Source organism: Podarcis pityusensis, assembly GCF_964106645.2.
Source record: "Podarcis pityusensis genome assembly, chromosome: 14".
Taxonomy (NCBI): domain Eukaryota; kingdom Metazoa; phylum Chordata; class Lepidosauria; order Squamata; family Lacertidae; genus Podarcis; species Podarcis pityusensis.
The window spans coordinates 18,839,358-18,859,718 of record NC_138039.1 but is presented as its reverse complement, the minus strand read 5'-3'; the positions used below and the strand labels follow the sequence as shown (position 1 = coordinate 18,859,718).

The 20,361-nt window shown below is 44.2% G+C and overlaps 2 protein-coding genes across 6 annotated transcripts in view; one reads left to right on the top strand and one right to left on the bottom strand.

Moving 5' to 3' along the window:
- Positions 1–20,361, bottom strand: part of PERCC1 (proline and glutamate rich with coiled coil 1) — a 58,637-nt gene that overhangs the window by 12,590 nt on the left and 25,686 nt on the right. The window lies entirely within an intron of this gene.
- On the top strand, positions 1,132–18,416 carry LUC7L (LUC7 like). Of its 5 annotated transcripts, none has more exons than XM_080982035.1 (11): positions 1,132–1,369; positions 4,100–4,194; positions 5,303–5,401; positions 6,646–6,756; positions 7,938–8,081; positions 8,893–9,069; positions 9,343–9,431; positions 9,986–10,015; positions 11,453–11,623; positions 12,942–13,003; positions 16,472–16,670. In XM_080982035.1, the coding sequence occupies exons 1-10, from the start codon at positions 1,309–1,311 to the stop codon at positions 12,967–12,969; spliced, it is 1,005 nt and encodes a 334-aa protein (XP_080838161.1). In that variant the 5' UTR covers positions 1,132–1,308; the 3' UTR covers positions 12,970–13,003; positions 16,472–16,670. The 5 variants fall into 5 exon arrangements, with proteins under 5 accessions (XP_080838161.1, XP_080838162.1, XP_080838159.1 ...); XM_080982036.1 differs by having other exon boundaries at positions 16,440–16,670; XM_080982037.1 differs by lacking the exon at positions 12,942–13,003 and adding an exon at positions 3,022–3,092 and having other exon boundaries at positions 1,183–1,369; positions 16,472–18,416.

The following is a 20,361-nucleotide window of genomic DNA, read 5'->3' as shown; positions in this document are numbered from 1 at the left end:
TATATGTACAGATGCACCTTTAGGTACAATTACTACAGAGGAAATGTAACTAGATATACAATATACCTTGCCATAGTGGGGACCCTATAGCCACCCATGAGACCACGGTGCTTATTCAGTCAATTGCCCAGGAGCTTGCAAATTCAAGATGCCTCCTGCTCTCCCTTCAAGTGGTTCTTTTATCTTATTCATAGAGGATGCCTTCAAGTAGACCAGCAGTCCTTTTCAGACCCTGGCTCACACTTAATCCAAACATGCATTGCAGGATCCATTTATCTCTCTATTGCCTTGTGCTGTATGGTGTACTGACCCACCAGAGGGTTGTCCTCCGATTCCCCCTTCAAATAAAGTGACTGTCTTCTGTTAAGTAGGGGACGTGTTCTGTTACAGAGAGGAGGTGGGCAGGGGAAGTCCTGGTAAGATGTCCAGGCTGAAATGAAACCCCGGCAGAATGAATGCATGATAGTCTTGTAAGCCGCTAAAAGTATCCGTGCTAGTCACATAAAAGACAACGCTATAGATTGTGCGGGGGATTAATTTGATTTATTGCAAATGGTTATTTCTGGATCTTTCTTAATATATTTTATTGGACTTGCTGGTTCTGTAACTAGATTTGCAATTGCTTTTAGTCAAATACTATAAATGATTGATTGATTGTCTTACACAGGGACTTTCCTTCAAGTCGACAAGGTGCAACGAGGCCTTGTGTTCAAATATCGGAGTGCACTGCCCTGCATGTTTAAAATGAACATTATTTATTTTACTCGGACCAGGTTTGTATGCAGGTTAATCATAAAAAAATATCTAAGCAGTCTGCACAAAACAGTCCTTTGGGAAGAAGGCCAGGATATAAATTTTAAAAATAAATACACACAAATATAAATATAACATGTTCATATTAAAAATACCTACAAAAATCAAAAACATTGAAGATATAAACAAAACCAACGAGCTGGCGGCGAGTCCAGGCTCCGCTCAGAACCGAACTGCAGCAACCAGCGTGCACTGCGGGCTCCGGCTCGGCTCGGGACTACAACCCCCAGAGTGCCTTTCGCGCTGGCGGTTGGAGGAGGAAAGCGAATAAGACGGCGGCCGCCTCCGCCTCCCCCTTCCCCCACTTCCCATCGTGCTCTGCGCAGGCTGTAGCGAGTGAGAGGCCGCGCTAGGGTCGGTCTCCGCGGCCTGGGCTCGCGCCGTTGTTCCACCCCCCCCACCCCGCCGCGCTCCCCTGGTTTCCAAGGAGACGCCAACCCCCCCTTCCCCTCCGCCGCGCTCTCCGCTCGCCTCGTAGCTGCCGCCGCCGCCGCCATGTCGGCCCAGGCCCAGATGCGGGCGCTGCTCGACCAGCTGATGGGCACGGCCCGGGACGGTGAGTAGGGGCGGGCGAGGCGGGGGCCTGCAGGAAGGAAGGAAGCGAGCGAGCGAGCGCCTCGGGCCTGGCGCGGACAGAGCCCTTGGGGGCCCCTGCAGTGGCGGGGCGCCGCCGTGGCTGAGGAGGCGACCCATCTCTCGCCGCCGCAGCCGCCTCCGGTGTCCATCGGCGAGGCCTCGCCTCAGAGGCCCACCCACAGCAGGGCCTCGCTTCCCCTGCAAACTGAGGCTTTCCATCCCCTGAAAGAGGCAGCGGCTCTTTCTCTTCTTAATAAATCCATAAGGTTTGAGGGGGTTCCGTTTCTGGGAGGCCAGGGGTGAGTGAGCGCTTAGCATATGCTCAGAAACGCTCTTGCCCGACCGCCCCCCCCCCATCGCCTTGCGCGTTTTATTTCACACGTCCTTGGCTTTGCGTTGAACCCTGCTAGGAAAAGCCCCTCCCTGCCCATATTTGTAAGAGAGGGGCTTTGGGATTATCCTAGGATTATATGATAAGGGGATAAGAAGGACGTTTTTGGCTGATGGGCATCTAAAATGAGGAGCAACTTTGAATTGCTTCTTTCAGTTAGCCAGGATAGGTAAGTGGAGCTTCCAAGTCCAGCAGAAGTCTACCTCTTAATACCAGAAGTGCTTGTGTATGTTTTAGGGTGGGGTGAGGGCTCCCTGCCTTTGTGGCCTCCTTGTAGGTTTGCCAAGGGGCACTTTGGAAACTGGATGTTTGAAGGAGTAGATGGAGCATTGGCCTGAGCCAATGTTACTGCTGAGCCATATGGAGAGTTTATAGCAAAAGACAGCTGGGTGCTAGCTGGCCGGAAGTCAAACCTGTCAGGCCAGTTTAAAGTTTGGCTGTGTGGCAAGTTGGCCAGTGTAGTGATTGTTGGTCATGGCAATGTGGGTGGTGAGAGTCACCAAGCACAGCGCTTGGACGAAGGTGCCTAAGCAGGGTAGCCGAGTCCCCAGCACCTGCATTATCATGCCTTCAAGGTGTGCCAGTCCAAATGCCCACCAAAGCTGGTGGCGTAGTTCTTGACGTAACATCTAATTCCTGGAAACCTCTGCTCAGTAGCCTAAAACACTGCTACAGATGGTATAAGGGAAACAATCAGGTGTTTTAGAGTAACTTAGGATCTAGTGTGTTCAGTACATTTCGAGGGCACTCTTGGAAAGCATTGGCAAGGAATACATATTACATTAAATCCCATAACTCGGACACTTAAAGCTGCCTGAAACATAAGGCTTTAAATGCCAGATTTGTTGGTTTTAGCTCTGTATCATGAGCTGAAAGCCTGACTTTTTCTGGTCTTATGTGGTGAGGCTTTTCTTTTGTAGACTCGCCTGTAGAGGTAATGCTTCGTGAATAAAAGCACGAAGGTAGGCCTGTTCTGTATGGAAACGGGACTTTAGTGCTAGCCCCAGGACACCCCCTTGAAAAGCTGTGCATTCCTGTCAAGGTTTGTATCTGCTTCCTTACTTGAATCGGCAACTATCTGGCACATTTGCAGAACTCTGCAGATAACTTTTTGCACTTTGTTTCGTAAATGAATAAGTGCTCGTTCTTTCTTTGTGTATTTGAGTTGCTTTTGAATTGCTTCCCATAATTTTATTTCATACAAACTGAACAATTGTGGCCCCTCTATTTTATTTATAAAGGTTCAGTGTATCTTTGCCTGCCTACATCAATCTGCAAGGGAGTTGCAGAAAAGCCTCATGTTCATCGAGCCGTGAGTCACAACCAATTTTTAAAGCTGTTATAACAAAAAAAGTGTTTGCTGCTTTTTTCACAAGTAACTTTAAAAGTGTAGCTTAGAAAAGAAAGGAAAAAAGGGAAAAAATACATTTTTAGTAGACACAACATTAATCCTGGATGCTTGCGAATCCTGATCTATAGTCATACACAGACTAGCTTTAAAAAAACAATTGTCACATACCATTACCACTTTGCCTTTACTTTTTATGTATCATTCCCCTGACTTCCTTACTGCAGGTGTGGGCAAGAAAACTTTTCCTTTAAAACTTTTCAACAGCGGGCATAAAAATTCTGCAGCTGAGGTCTTGAAGAAGGCAGATGGGTATAGTATATGTTGGAGCTCGCAGTGTGTATTAACTAACTTCCCTTTTTTTGTTGGTTTTGCTTGTTTTTAAGTGGCTCCCAAATGTAAAAATGTTTTCTGAGGGCGGGGAAGGGGAGGGACAAAACAAATTATACTCTTTAGGTCAACACCAAAATACGTCTGGTGGCCCTGTGGCACCTCATTGCTTGTTAACAGTACAAGGCAGCAGCATTAACTGAAAAGATAGTGAATTAATAAATGGCTGCTTATTTAAATTCCCAGGTGTTGATCTGTTTTGTTCATGGTGTTCAGAGAGCACAGGTTTTGATATCTCCAGACCCTTCTCCATGCAGAAGAAAATTCTTTGTGGTCTGGATCCTTGGCTGACTCTACTGTCATTTTACACAGATGTCTGGCTACGGGCATTCTTGTGGTCAGCACCATTCTTAGTAAGTGGTGCATGTGACATTAAATGCTATACTTGCTTCGGTTCTCGGCTGTGAAAGAAAAATGAATATTCTGCGACTTAATGCCTTTGTAGTTCTTCAAGCAGTTCTGGGGTTCATGAAGTATTTTTATCTGCATAATGAGGCGAAATAGAAACTTACCACAGTTTACCTTGCTTAGCATTTTAAATGTTTTTTTTTTTCATATTTATAATCAAACATGAATTTCAGGAGATGAAACGAGGCAAAGGGTGAAGTTCACAGATGAACGAGTCTGCAAGAGCCACCTTCTGGATTGTTGCCCTCATGATATTTTAGCAGGAACGGTAAGTACCCTTTCTGATGGTGCTACAGAATATATGGTTTAACAGTTAAATCCTGCGTGGAATCATTCTGTGTAGCTATGTGTACAAACTCAAAAAACCCAAATGGTGTCAAGCTGGCAACCTCCTGTTTCTCTAATAATCAGGATCATAATACAGTGGTACCTTGGGTTAAGTACTTAATTTGTTCCGGAGGTCCGTTCTTAACCTGAAGCACCACTTTAGCTAATGGGGCCTTCCCCTGCCGCTGGAGCACGATTTCTGTTCTCATCCTGAAGCAAAGTTCTTAACCCGAGGTACTATTTCTGGGTTAGTGGAGTCTGTAACCTGAAGCGTATGTAACCCGAGTTACCACTGTACAGTACTTTGGAGTACAGTGGAATTCTGTGTGACGTTACTTAAACATTATGAAAAACTCTACATGCACACTTAAGTGTTCTGGTTATGAAATTGAGGTAGTTAAGTTGAGCCCTTAAACTCATCTGTTATGTCAAGTAGTTACCTGGGCAGCAGAATTCAGATATATCCAGTCAGCTGATATGAAAGGGGACATCATAAGGAAAAGCAGTAAGATGTTCTCTTAGTAATGTGTGCCCCTTTTATTTGTGACAATTTCATATAAAATGTGGATCAGCAGTAACTCAACCTTCTTTTATTCAACAAAGAGCATTAATACATATAGCAGAATATAATTCAGCCTTGTATTTGAAATGGGAGAATCTTTGAATTGGCATGTTTCAGAAGTGCATAATTGGCCCACAGTGGAGTACACCAAATGAATTTTAAATGGTTAAAAAGAATACAAAACCCTTTTAAATATGTATATTATTTTAAAGCTGTAGGTCTGTAGCTAGTGTCATTCCTACTCAGAGTAGATCCGTTGAAATGAATGAACATGACTTTCATTAATTATGTATACTTTTAAGTAAAACTCAGTTAGATACAACCCATATATATTAATATCATCTGACTCAAAATGAACATGTATAAGGTAGGGTTACTTTTTTCACTTTTCCAAACCTGGCTCATGCATTCTTCTAAGCTTAACGATATTTTTGCATGAATGTAAAGATCTCAGGTTGTTTTGTCTTCTTTTCCCCCTTCTCAACAGCGCATGGACCTTGGAGAGTGTACAAAAATTCATGATTTGGCACTAAGAGCAGATTATGAAATCGCAAGTAAAGAGAGGGACCTGTTCTTTGAGTTGGACGTAAGTGCTTTGCGTTTTTTTCTGGTAATGAAATGCTGGTATCAGATTGGGCAACAGTAAGTCTGATATTCTCGCTAATCTTGTGACATTTTCCTTTGTAAGCTTCCTGCAAAAGTTAGCAGAAGTTTTCTATACCATTCACAAAACAGTGATTTCTGAACTATGCAGAGTTACAGCTAGTGGTTGTCAGATGGAGACTTAGAACATTGCACTCTAGATTTTAATGAGCAGTTTGTTACTAGACACAAAGTGTCCAGGGTTTCTCTTCAGAGCAAAGTTGTATTGCTGGGCACTGGGTCCAAATAATCCCAATGCAACAGGCCCATAAAATTATTGTAGGATAATTTGCAGACTACATAGTGTTTATTTTTTTAGGCATATATTATTATTATTATTGTTGTTGATAATGTGATATGCTGCTGTTCTGCCCGAAACAGGTGCAGTCACTGAGGCTGCACTCTAAGATCAGAGTGGAGCCCACTGGTCTCGTAATCAATACCACTCAGCTAAATCTAGTTTGTAGCTCTTTAAAGCAGTGTTTCCCAACCTTGGGTCTCCAGCTGTTTTTGGACTACTACTCCCATCAACACTAGCTAGCAAGACCAGCGGTCAGGGGTGATGGGAATTGTAGTCTGAAAACAGCTGGAAACCAAAGGTTGGGAAACACTGCTTTAAAGCAGCCTTTGTCAACCAGGTGCCCTCCAGATGATCTACAGCTCCCATCAGTCCTATCCAGTACATGCTTAACTGAGCAGAGTTGCCCTATCCTCTTTCTTCTGAGGAATCCAGCTCAATATATCCTCTGCTGTACCTAAGAATTCTATTATAAGAGCAGTGTAAATAGTATTTCAGTTATTTTAAACTTCTACCTAAAAATGTCTTTGTTGCCATTTTGCCATTCTTGGTGTTTGTTATATAAAACTAAACAAACTAGCATCTCTGCTAGGGTTTAATAATTTGATGTGCCACAACAGCATTAGGATATTGCTTTGTGCTCTGAAGAAATGGGTTTTCTAAACACACCTCTGCTTTTATCCTGAAGAAACATCTCTTATTCACACCTCACCATCAGTTGCTTTCATCTGCCCCTTACTGTCACTATCAATTTTGATCTGAAATACCAACAAGAGGATCGTGTTCATCTTGGGGCATCTCCTCCAACAGGGAAAAGAATATTGAAGTAACGTTCTGTGCGTACACCCTTACTATATGTGTGTCAGCTTTGTTTGTTTGTGCATCTGTAGGCAATGGACCACTTGGAATCCTTCATTGCTGAGTGTGACAGAAGAACTGAACTGGCAAAGAAACGACTTGCAGAAACACAGGAAGAGATCAGTGCTGAAGTGGCTGCAAAGGTACTTCAGTTGGGCAAAATCATGTGTGGCAGCCTCCTTTCTCAAAGGCTGTATCAGCAGTTGCCATCCTATTCTCTTGTTACATGGGGCTCCCAGTCTCCTCTCATTTACTGGACCACTTATATTCATACTTGCCCAGCTTCAGCAATGCTGCATCCCCAGATGTTCCCAGACAGTTCAGTTGGCATCTATGTGAGAAGCTGGTCCTACCGTAAAGGTTAAATGCAGGAGCTCTTTAAGTTGGGTGGTCCTTAGTTCAAGCTGCCTTGAAGCTCCTGTCAAGGTGTGGTATAAAGCGTAATACAATTTCCCTAGCCTTATAAATAAGCCCGCAACACTTACCAGCATGTAATAAATAAATATTACTAGCCTGATGGGGGCTGGAAAAGGAGGATCAGAGAACTGCAGCAGCATCTGCATTTCTGTGCTGCAGAGGAGGAAGTGGAGGCTGCAGTCCTTTAGCAGCTGCCTTGGTTTCTTTGCTAGGCTTTGTTCTGTCCCTCCCCCACCAGCCCTTAGGTTTTTTAACTGCCCTTCACTGTAAGATCACTGTAAATTGATGTGGGTTACATCAATTTAAAATGCAGTATGATAAACATTTTAAAACACTGGCATCACACGGATGGGGTGGGTCTTGAAAATTCAAAGGTCAGATAAAGAAGGCTGGTGCTGCAATGATACTGCAATCACAAATTCACTATCAGCCCCTGGGATAGAGTTAGCTTACCTTAAAAGATTACTTGCATGAGGCATTTGCCTTCCAAGCACTTTATAAATTAATAAACAATTAAATAAGCGGTTCATTTTTGTTTCAGTATGTGTTCTGCTTTTCTACCAAAAGGCACTCAAGGTAGCTTGAAATGCATTGCAAAGCCAAAGGAAACAGGCTTCAAGTCACTTTACTGCATTAGAAGGGAATACCCCATTCCCCATTTTCCCTTGAATCTTTCACACAAGAACTTTTCCCTTAGACCAGTGATGGCCAAACTTGGCCCTGCAGGTGTTTTGGGACTACAACTCCCATCATCCCTAGCTAACAGGACCAGTGGTCAGGGATGATGGGAATTGTAGTCCCCAAACAGCTGGAGGGGCCATTACATTCCTTGTGTGCCCAGACCAAAGTCAGACGCCAAAGATGTAATGTATTCCCTTGATCACTAAACACCATCTCTCCTCTCCAGGCAGAAAAGGTGCATGAACTAAATGAAGACATTGGCAAACTTCTGGCTAAAGCCGAGCAGCTGGGGGCTGAAGGGAATGTGGATGAATCTCAGAAGATACTGATGGAAGTCGAAAAAGTCCGAGCAAAAAAGAAAGAAGCAGAGGTTTGCTTTGCTGTCTTATTGATAATGTTTTATACAAAAGTTACAATTCGTTTTTTATTTAGTCTGCTCTAGCTGCAAAAATGCGCCATACTAAAGCAAAATGTGGAGTTGTCTCAAAGCAAAACTAGGTGAGGAAATACTGATGACCAATTACTGTCTTCCTTGCTTTAAATGACAGCTTCTGAGTATTCCCGAACAGTTCCTCGTGACTTCATATGTAAATCCTTCTATGTAAAGATGTGTTAGCATCCTAACACAGTATGTGCAGGATTAACTGAGCTGTAGGTCAGATAGTGGCTATTATTTCTAGTATATTGGGGTAGGTAAAAAAGTAAAAGTAAGGGACCCCTGACAGTTAGGTCCAGTTGCGAACAACTCTGTGGTTGCGGCGTTCATCTCGCTTTACTGGCCAAGGGAGCCGACGTTTGTCCCCAGACAGTTTTTCCGGGTAATGTGGCCAGCATGACTAAGCCGCTTCTGGCGAAACCAGAGCAGCGCACGGAAACGCCGTTTACCTTCCTGCCGGAGCCGTACCTATTTATCTGCTTTCACTTTGACATGCTTTTGAACTGCTAGGTTGAAAGGAGCTGGGACTGAGCAACAGGAGCTCACCCCTTCACGGGGATTCGAACCGCCGACCTTCCGATCGGCAAGCCCTAGGCTCAGTGGTTTGGACCACAGCGCCACCCGCATCCCTAGGGTAGGAGTACAGTGTTAATAAGCTGGGAGAAATTGTTTAGGGTGGAGAGATGAAAGCATAAGAGATAAACACTATGGAGGTATTGATACTTAGCTGTCTGATCTTCCATAGGAGGAATACCGTAATTCTATGCCTGCATCCAGTTTCCAGCAACAGAAGCTGCGTGTCTGTGAGGTCTGCTCTGCATACCTTGGTCTCCATGATAACGATCGCCGACTTGCTGATCACTTTGGAGGCAAATTGCACTTGGGCTTCATTCAGATTCGTGAGAAGCTGGACCAGTTGCGGGTGAGAATTCTGGTGTGGGGCAGCTGCTTTGGATGCAGAAGGCCACGGTTCAATCTCTGCTGTACAGATGCCCTGAGGGGGGATTGTAGCCCTGCTTTATGGCTCCTGTGAAATGTGGTTAAATGAGCAATATGCTCTTGGAGCATTGTCCGTCTCGTGCTCAAGACATTGAAGAACCATCCTGGTAGAGGATGAATTAACTTGTGGGTTTTTTATCAGACTGGTGTTGTGGCACGCAGCCGCGTTTAACAAGGTTTGCTATCTTTATCATAGAAAACTGTGGCAGAGAAACAGGAGAAGAGGAATCAGGACCGGTTGAGACGGAGAGAAGAAAGAGAGCGAGAGGAGAGAACGGGTCAACGGTGAGTGAACTCTAGGAAGTATTTGCAGTGGAAGGTTGTGGTGCTGTGGCTTAAGGGTGCTTGTGCTGCTGTGTGAAGATCTCAAAGAAATGGTGTGGCAAAGAGCAGGCATTAGTCACACTTGGATTGTGGGCAGTGCATGGCACGTCAGGGCCATATATTCTGGTTGCTTCTCCAAGTCAGGAGAAAATGTCAGGTGTGGGCTTTGGAAGGGGGCAGAGAGGGAGAAATGGGCATGTTGCTGCTTGGGGAAAACTAGCAGGCCCTGCAGGCAAGCAGCAAATGACACAACTGTCCGAACAGCTAGGGTTTTTGCCCTGAAAAAGGTGATTAAACCTGCCTTGCTTTATCAAATAGCCACGCTATGTAATTGTTTCATAGCCGTTTTTCTGATTCAGCTTTAACATATTTATCATCCATGGCCTTTAAGTCCTGATGTTTAGAATTCTTTTCCTAAGTGTTATTTTGCTCTAAAAGAATATTTGTCCATTTGAAAGATTCCCACAACTCTGCCAATCATTAACTTACCTGAAACAAATGTTGCTTTTTGCTAGGTCTGGATCCAGAAACAGAGATCGCAGAAGGTGAGTGTTTTAAGTTGGTAATGGTGGTTCTTCATTCTGGGTAAGGTGACTGGCATTCCTTTGCAGTTCTTTCTCATTCTGCCATTCTGTTTGAGCATTGGACCAGAGGAGGAAGAACCCCGGTGCCTTTTCCAGTTTGTAGCAATTGCTTGCTTGACCAGTCCCTACTGTGGTTTCAAGGAAGTGTATTTAGGGTGGGTAAACCACAATTATTTTAAAGGTTTAAAATATTGGATTGCTCCACTTGATAGAGACTTGCCTTAGCAAAGTCCTTGCAGCATTTTCAGTACATACTTAAAGGCCTTTTCATGCACCCATTCTTCCTGTATGGATGTTAGGTTGACAGTCTCAAGATGGTGGTTTCATGTTGAGGCAAAGCCATTTAGACTCTGAGAGAAAGCCAACCCCTTTAATTTTGCCTGGATTTTTGTAGGAAACCATTGTAGCTGCTGAGACCCTGGGAGAACATGCTCCTTGTGGCTGAGAGTAAAAGTGGAAGAATGACCGATACATCTTTGCCGAGAATTGCCTTGAATATACTGTAGCACAAAACACCACCTTGTTCTCCACATTGTCACATCTGAAATGGAAGCTTTGCATCTTCCTCAACCAGGAAGTGCCCAGGCTCTTGGGGAAGAAGTGTATAATCTGGGCAGAGGTGATGTAAAGGTTGCCTTTTCAGCATGGTGCTGTGGAGGAACTGGAAACCGAGGGAGTACTAATTGTGCAGAAGAGGAAGAAAATGTTCCTGTTCTGCAGTAATGAAATATAAAAGAGCTCAACTTAATCCAGGTAGTAGCTTGCTTGAACTAAATGCACAAAGGATTAATCCACATGTATTAAGTCATCAAGGGATGTTATAGGACAGTGAGTGAAATGAAAGTACTGAAGGTTATTGTGTTAGGAAGCTTACAAGGTCCTAAAATTACTGGAATTAATGCTTAATCAGCCAGTCATTCTTATATAGAAGCATTTTAGCTGTTTATTAATCTTAAATGTGATTGGCAAATCAGACATTGCTAAATGTTCTGGACAGCATAAGGGGTTGAGGAAGCCTGTTCAAAATATTTTTATGCAAATCTGAAGCTATTGGTGTTCTGCGAGGTATGTCTTTTTCATTTATGCATTAAGACAAGCATATTTTTATGTAGGATGTTGCAGTCCTACAATACTGGTCAGACTTATCAGTATTAGCCCAGGTTCAATTTCTTCCCTGCCGGTCATTAAACTCATTGGGTGGCATTGAGCAAGTCACATTCTCAGCCATAACCTACCTAACAGGGTTCTTGTGAGGATAAAATGGAGGAAGAACCCTGAATGTAATAAAAACTTGAAATTGAATTTCTTTGCAAATACAGCAGTGGGGAAATCCAGCAGCTGTTATGTCAAATTCCCTATATCTCTGGGTTTTATACTGCTTGTTCCTGGTTCTTGCAGGTCTCGCTCTCGAGAGCGGAGGCGAAGACGTTCGAGGTCCATTTCCCGTGAGAAGCGAAAGTCCCGCTCCAAGTCCCGGGAACGAGAGAGGCACAGGCGCCATCGCAGCCGTTCCGGCAGCCATAGCCGAGGCCACCGGCGGGGATCCAGAGACAGGAGTTCAAAACACAAGTAGGCTTGGCTTTTGCAACCTCTTGGGGAAAGGCTTTTTGACTTGTAGTTTAGCCATGAGACAGAAGCTCAGCTGACTATTGGAGAAACAGTGAGAAAATAGGGATTGGTTCAAACTCCTTCCCAAGGCTGCCATGGGGTGGGGTTGAAGAGAGCTGGTTCACTTGATACAATAAGTAGGGAATGAAGTTGAAGGCATGTGCTGCTTTCTCCCATTGTCATCCTAGAAGGTAGGGTGTGTAGATGTTGTCCATGAGCTCCAAAAGCCATTGGGGACTCACTGGATTTCTCGTGGACTAGACCTGCAAGGGTGACTTTGCACATCACCAGAGAAGCTTCCCTACTTCTTTGCAACACTTGCTTCTGCTCAAAAGCATGCTAGTTCTTCTGTAAGTAGCAGAGAGAATTCTCTCAGACCCAGAATGTTTGTTTGAAATGGTAAGATCTACTGGATTTGAGACAGGCACATACATTTCTACTTGAGAGAGGCCCAAATCGCTAGCGCTGATCTCTCAGGTGCTGTGTAGGTTTTGGTGGCCTGCCACACTGTGGCTGAATTGCTTTGAGGGTAAACAATAACCCAGGATTACTATTAGGGAGGTAGGCTTGATGTGAACAGGGGCAGTAACATGCTGCGTGGCCAGACGTGCTCCCAGATTTGCTATAAATGCTTCAGAATTGCTCCACCACATGGTTAACTGGATTCTACTTCTTTAAAAATACAGTGGTACCTCAGGTTAAGTACTTAATTTGTTCCGGAGGTCTGTTCTTAACCTGAAACTGTTCTTAACCTGAAGCACCACTTTAGCTAATGGGGCCTCCTGCTGCCGCCGCGCCGCCGGAGCACAATTTCTGTTCTCATCCTGAAGCAAAGTTCTTAACCTGAAGCACTATTTCTGGGTTAGCAGAGTCTGTAACCTGAAGCGTATGTAATCTGAGGTACCACTGTACTGTAGTTCTGATCCTAGGAGAAGCTTAACAGGAAGAACTTCAGTTCAGATCTGCTGCATTCAAGCATATTAACCAAGTGGCTTCCTGACATACAGCTGTACCTAGTAACTTCCAGCTGCTGGTAATCCATAGCAGTACTGCAGGTAGCCTGGGGAAACCTAGTCTCTGTTCACCATGTTCACTGGATTGATAATGTCAACAATAGATGAGCAAGTGAGAAATGAAGAGCATTTACAGTTCTCTTCTCTATGAAGGAAATGAGTATGGAAAAGTAGGTTGGCTAGAAATGGGGTATGTGGAAATTAATGACTCATGGTTGAGATACTAAATTCATTTTTTAAATCTGTCTTGAACATGAACAATAAAGAAAAGAAGTTTGGACAATTAGGAAATGAGGAAGACCCTGTAATTACTATTGCTAAAGAGCAGGTAAGGGAATGCTTCAGAAAACCCAAATGTATAATAGCCCATCTCAAAGTGTTCCCTTGGCGGGGAGGAACTGTATCAGTCATGTTTTCTGGAACAGTTAAAAATTAAAAATGAGAAGGCACAAGAAGTCTCAAAAGAAAATGAAGTGTTTTATTTCTTCCAAAATAGAAATCATACTTTGATATGTTGCCATCCCTAAAAAGTCAACATCTCAGCAATAGATACTGAAGCTTCAAGAAGATGTAAAATGATACATAAGAGACTGTGTTGGGTAAAGAGTTGAATAATTTGCGGATGTTTGGGCTAGTCCCATCTTCTGCTTTTGCATTGTTTATCATTTAGATGCCAACACTTCCAATTACTCTTAAGTTGTTTTGAGTTGCTGTGGTAAACATGTGACTAATAAATTTAATTAATAAATAATAAGCTTTATAGTGTGTTGGTGTAGCATAGAATAATAAAAGCATTGTAGGAGAACTGATATTGACGCCCCCCCCCCCCCCAATTCTGTTGACCAAGTCCACTCTAGAGAAACTCCCTGTAAAATAAAGCTGTTTGTGTTTGAGTTGCTGATTGTCTTTCTCAGCTTGGTAGAAGCTTAGAGCCTAATTTGTAGCTATCCTTAGTTGGTTTTTGGTATAAAGACTGAATGCTTCTGCTTCTTATCTGACAAAGTTGTCATCCACATTGCAGCTTTGAATTTTTATAAGCCGCTGTGTGTATGCAGGTCCCCCATCCCTTTAGCTGATCACTTTTGTCATGCTTAGCGTTTGTGTAGTTACGGTAGTCCCTATTCCAGGGTAACAGTTTTAATTTATTTCATACATTTAATTCCTGCCATTCTTCCAGTGAGACAGGAGGTGCTTTTAAGGTGCACAGTGACCCTATGAGGTGCAGTAAATTAGATAAAGGGACCCCTGACCCTTAAGTCCAGTCACGGACGACTCTGGGGTTGTGGCGCTCATCTCCCTTTATTGGCCAAGGGAGCCGGCGTACAGCTTCTGGGTCATGTAGCCAGCATGACTAAGCTGCTTCTGGCAAACCAGAGCAGCACACGGAAACACCGTTTACCTTCCCGCCAGAGTAGTACCTATTTATCTACTTGCACTTTGACGTGCTTTCGAACTGCTAGGTTGGCAGGAGCAGGGACCGAGCAACGGGAGCTCAGCCCGTCGTCGGGATTCGAACCGCCCACCTTCTGATCGGCAAGCCCTAGGCTCTGTGGTTTAACCCACAGCGCCACCCACGTCCCGCAGTAAATTAGGCATGACAAATAGAGAGTGAGAGAGTATGCAGATATGCATATGGTGGGTGGGACTCCCCCTGTAGAATGGGGTGCCAAGATCACCTTCACAGGTCACTGTCAGAGACAGTATGTCTCTGAACGCCAGTTGCTTGGAAATACAAGTGGGGAAAGGTGGCTGTTGTGCTCAGGTCTTGCTAATGGGCTTCCCATAAGCATCTGATTGGCCATTATGAGAACAACATACTGGAGTAGATGGGCCACTAGCCTCATCCAGCCTCAGGGTTCTTAACTTCATTTCTAAGCCCACTGCTGTACAAGAGTGGCTCTCTGTTACAATTCCTGTTTTCACAGACGGTGACTGTAGCAGTCGGGGCTGGCATCAGGGGGCCAGTATCACTGGGCACTTGCTGAGTCTCATACCATAAAGAGAGCGGCTAATTAAAGGGCTGGCAATATCTCACCTCCCCGTTTTCACATCAGATCTGATAGCGATGGGCATTGTGTCAGGTTTGTTGGTTGGATCAATATCCCACTGTTCCTCCCAGAGGAGCCCAAGACAGCAAAGCCAGAAAAACGAACAAACATAAATTTAAAATAAAACACCCTCACAGCTGAACAAGTTGTACTTGTAAAGCACTTGTGTAAACTGGGATTTGGTGGGAGGGAGGGGGAAACATGTCAAATGACTTAACCCTGCATTGTGCTGGCTTCAGGGTTTATGGTACAGTTGAAGGACGGAAATATTTAGGTATAGGATGAACTGTGGAATAAAACAGGAGTAGATATGTGTGAGAGATGTATAAAAAACAAGTTGTCAAAAGAAATTGGTTATTAGCCAAGAGGGAAGCAGGGGAACTCCCTGAAGCACAAAGAAGAGATTTGTGACAGTGTAGAAGCATAGGAAAGAGCCTTGTTTAATATTGATGTCATTGTTGAATTTCTAGGATTGATTGAACAAAAAAATAACTGAACAAAATTCATTTTATTGCAAACTTGTATTGTTTACTTCTCTGGTCCTGGGCAGATGGGCCCAGCAGTCATTGCACTGAGTTTATTCCTCTGTGTTGCTAAGCCTGGAATTTGATTGACTAATCTCATCCTAGAGTGAGCCATTGTGGTCCATTCCCTGGATCCGAGGCATGGAACCTTTTTGGCTTATCAGAATCTAACCTTGTGGGCCAAATTTAAGAGGCAGGTGAGGCTGCACACCTGTCAGTCACCTGACATCACAGGTTGCCCAGTACTTTGAAGCCTCAAAGCTGGGAGTTCAAAGCACCATGTGCATCCCAGTCATCTGGTACATTTAGAGTTCCCTGCAGGGAGCTTCCTAGTACACCTGATCCAGCAGGCTTCAGCTCTGTTGTACATTCTCCACAGTCCATTTGAAAAGAATCAGGGATCCTGGCAGACCACTTAAGAAACACCATTTTTTCTTTTAGAAATCAAAGCATATGCCTAATTTGTCTTTTTCTAACCATAGTCCTGTATCTTTCAAATGGGGTGGGCATGCTGCTTCTGTGAGTGATGTTGATTGGAGAGCTTGTCAGCTTTTTCCTCAGGTCAGCATTCGTCCTGTGTTTGGGCTTAAGTAGACAGGCCATTCAGGACCCTTCTTCAATGGATGGATTTTTTTTTGGGGGGGGGGAGATGAGTTGATTGCACCAGCACCATATTATGAAACTATTGGCCCTTAGCCTGTTTGACAGTCTAGTCTTGATCAAAATAGCATTGCTTCTCATTTTTTGTTTCCAGCAAAAAGGGCTGTGCACAGATATCTATAGCTCAGTTGGTAGAGCATGAGACTGGGTAATCTCAGGGTTGTGGATTTGAACTCCACATTGGAATTGGAGACCCTTGAGGTCCCGTCCCACTCTACTGTTCTGCAATATTGTTGACTGTTCTATAGTATTTCCATCGGCAACCTGATTGCAGCTTGTAGATTTCAGCTTATGAACCTCTGCATCTAGTGCTTGACCTTGACTCAGGATTTAGGTAGTACCTCACCCTGTGCTTAATGTTTACCAACCCTGGAGGGTGGCTCTTCCCGCCCATCTGGGCTGTCTTTCTGCCCATGGTCCAGAAAGGAGAATTGGTGGGCTAAGTCCACAGTTCCCTTTTCTGGTCTGAAATGTTTATACACACACACACACACACACACACACACACACACACACACACTTTTCATTCTAGAGCCCTACAGTATGCTCTGGTTTGCTCTCCAGATCCTCTAGAGATCGGTCTTCAAGGGAGAAATCACGGGAAAGAGACAAGAAAGAGAAGAGCTCTTCTGAACGGCGACATGAAAGCACGAATGGCAAATCTCACCCTAAGAGATCTGAAGAGAGGGAAGCCGGCGAGATCTGAACTCCGGACGCGATCTGTATTGTACTGTATATATAGTCTTGAGAAATGTTCTACACAGCCCAAATTTTTCTCATTTATATTAACTGAACAGCACATCTTTTGTAGTTCTGAATTTCTATTGTTTCTGCAGGTAGCAAAGCCAGTAGTGTGACAGTTTCCTATACTGTTGACTTGAGACTTTTGTCTTTTAATTGAAAGAAACAAACTCAGTCGCTGGTCTTCAGTGCAGTTTAGCGACTTAAGCAGAATGCAGCAGAAGCAGGCAGAAGCTGTGGGGGTGGCGGGATCATAACGTGCTGTAAAAACTCATGCTCCACCTGCCTACGTTAAAACATCACTTGCCTTTCTATTGCAGACTTGAGTTCATAACATACTAAAGAACCTCAGCAGCGCTGGTACTCCCCACCCCCCCTTTCTAAATATGGCAGGTTCATGTAATGTTTCTGATATCCAAGACTTAGCTAAATATGAACAAGCCAGATTGGTTAAAAGTAACCTACACCACAGCCTAGCTTAATAAAGTTGTTTTGGGACAGCTGTACAACATGGCACAATATCTCTTCTTTTTTGTTGTAGTAGTTGTATTTAGAGCTTGGTGAAAGTAGCACAGCATTTAAAATTTAAATGGATGTTAATTGGATTATTTTGTCAAGTTATGCAACTCATCAGTGTGAATTTTGCACTTCGGGACTTCATTTTTCTGTGTCTGCTTCCTAATTTCCAGGTTGCCAGTATTGATCCCACTGAATATAAATAATGTTGTTCCCTGATGGAAAGGTCCTGGTGTAAGTGGGATGGGATTCCTCACACTGCAGCCTCAAACCGGAAGGCACATTAGAGCGATTCCATTAAGAGCAGTGTTCACAATAACACAGAATGACTCTACCAATTTGGCAGATGAGGACCTGGCATGGGGAGCTCTGTCGTGGGACAAACAAACAACTCCCACATCTAGATTGATTCTGCAGTTACAGAGGGGTGGGGTGGGGAAGCAAGATGCACTATTCTTGTTGGCAGCAGTTAAGCAGACTGCAATACTGTCAAGACTGCATTTGCTGTGACAACCTGAAACACAGCTGGTAGGGGTGTGTCAAAGAGGTAGAGGGGCATAATCATAGTCATGTACTTCAGGTTCTTTTAATAACTGCTGATAGCAGCGGAAAACAGTCAAGGTGCTGCTGCAGAGAGTGGTGTCCAGGGTACTAGGAGTTTTTGACTTTTTATTTGTATAATTATCTAGTAGCTTACTGACCAATTCTTGTGTGCCTCTTCTTCCCTCCAACTCCCTTTTTTTCCTTTTTTTTGTGCTGCAGAATTGTGTTCATCAATGCATGTTTAATCAAGTTTCTTTTCCGTTTTATTCTCACTGCTGAATTCTACCTTTCCCCCCTGCCCCAAGAGGAGTGGTTGAGTGTGTTTTCTCTCAGCCTTTTGTGTGTTTGTGAGTGACTACCAGGAGAACTAATGAGCCAGCAGAAGGAGCAGATGTGTTTCCTTTGGGGAAATCAGATTGAGACCTACAGCTGCCATTGGGACAGGTAATATCTGGGCATGCTCTGACCTAGAATGTGTTGCCCTCTGGAAAGTCAGAGGGCACAGTGAGAAGCCAGCAAGGCATATCGTATTGAGTGTATAAAATACTAGGAATTCATCCCTCTGTGGGGTTTTTATGTTTAGTATGAGCAGTTTGATCCTTAACAGCACCTTTGTTTGCCTTTGAGGGATATTGGTCTAAGTAACAAAGATGTAAGTAAAACGCTCTTCTCTTGCCAGTCTTATTCACATTAAAAGCTTATCTTTGTGGCTCGGAGTGAACAGTCTGTTTTGGTGTAACCCTTAATGCTTGAAATTTCCATGAGCAACTCAGCCCTGTCTCTACTGTCAACCAACTGAAGAGACTGGAGTAAGTTTAATTACAGATGTTGAAAATAAGGGAAAGAAGGACCTAGGAATGGGGAAACCTTTCTGTGGACTAATGCAATAGATACCCTGGGCACCTGAAGAAAAACTTGGCATTTATGTGGCACTCTTCAGAGCACCACTTTAGTCATCTTTACAGCAAATGTTCAGGGCAGGGCTATACCACAAATGGGAGCTGCAGCAGAATGTCGCAGTGTCCCACGTGAGTGCGGATCTGCAGTTCTAGTTGTCCAGCATACTATAAATTCAAGCTGCCCAATTCATTTCTTCCTCCTTAATCCCTTTCTGTATTTCTTTTCCAAGGAACATATGACATTCAGTTGCTCCTGGAGGTCACTGAAAACGCTCCATTTCCTTTGAGCTATTTGGTAGGAAGGTGCTGTTCTTCCATTTGGGACTTCCAAAATGTTTTGCATTTCTGAGTTCAACCAAGGAGAGCCCACTATCGTCCAAGGGAGTTAGTTCGACTGTCATAGACAGCTCTTGCTGTCAGCAAGTTCTTCCTAATGCTACATTGGAATCTCCCTTCTTGCCATTTGAATCAATTTGTTTGGGCCCTCCCTGCTGGAGCAGCGGAAAACAAACCTGTTCCATCCTCCGTGTGACGGCCCTTCAGATCTTTGAAGGTGGCCAACTGCTCAGTCTTCTCCATGCTGAACATACCCAAGTCCCTCAACCATTCCCAAATTACCCCAAAGCCTCTGCATGTTGGGGTGGGAGTAAGACAGGAGTGTGGAAGCACAGGCTCAGGGGCTAAATGTGGCCCCAAATCTTTCCAGCTCACATGCCTGGTGATTCTGTGCTGGGCCCTTGAGTGCTTTTTGCCTGGCTGTAATGCATCCTTGAACTGTGAGCAGGCCTCTTGCTTGGCTGAATAGGGAAGGGAATTGTTATTCCCTAAAAACAGCCAGTTGCAGCAGCCACACAGGAGCAGACAGCATGCTGAGATTTCCAAGCCATCAAGACTAATCACTTGGCAACCAAGGTAACTTGAAACACAGCTTCTTGTTCCCCATCTTCAAGGGCCCAAAGACCTGGAGAGCAGACTAATGTCCTGTTGCTAGGAGGGGAAAGTAGCAGTGGAGCAGAGCAGATTATCAACATTTCATGCAAGCTGCCCTGTCTACATGTGGGCCCTAGCTTTCAATCTTTTGCATTGCTTAGGCATATAGTTTTGTCTCCTACGGTAGGAAAACCTAAGTGCCCTCAAGTTGCTTAAAAAAACAACTGTTTTAGAGATGTGTACATTGCAGACCTGTGGTCTTTATATGGGAAGAAGCCCCCATTGCAGACAGTGGGACTGACTTCAAAGAGCAAACGTGCCTAAGATTGGGTGGCTATTTACCTTCTGCCCACAAAAGCGTATGGTTTGCTCTGGAGAATTGGGCCAGGTTCATTGCCCCTCAGAATCTATGCTAAAGTTCACCACTAACCACAAGGCAGCAGTTTCTGCTGAGAAAGTAGCCCCCTCTTACCTACCTCTGGGCTTTAAGATCTTCACATGGCTAGCAACTTTCCTTGTGCGAATGTCATAGGATGCCAGATCCTCAACAAAGGAGGCCCTTACAAACACGTTTTCATGAGGCAAGGAATGTCGGCTTGAATACAAACTCAGTAAGATTTGTGTCATTCTGGTCCTTGCACCAGATGGAAGCTCAAACAAAATCACCTAAGTCTGTTAAACTCCTGCTTGGGAAAACAGCAGCCCTTATTCGAGTTTTTCTGTTGCAATTGACCATGTTATCCAACGGAAAAGCTAGCAAAGCCTCTGGAATCTAGGTGCTTTTCTGCTGCGATGTGCCCTTTATTGCTCTGACCCAAACAGAAG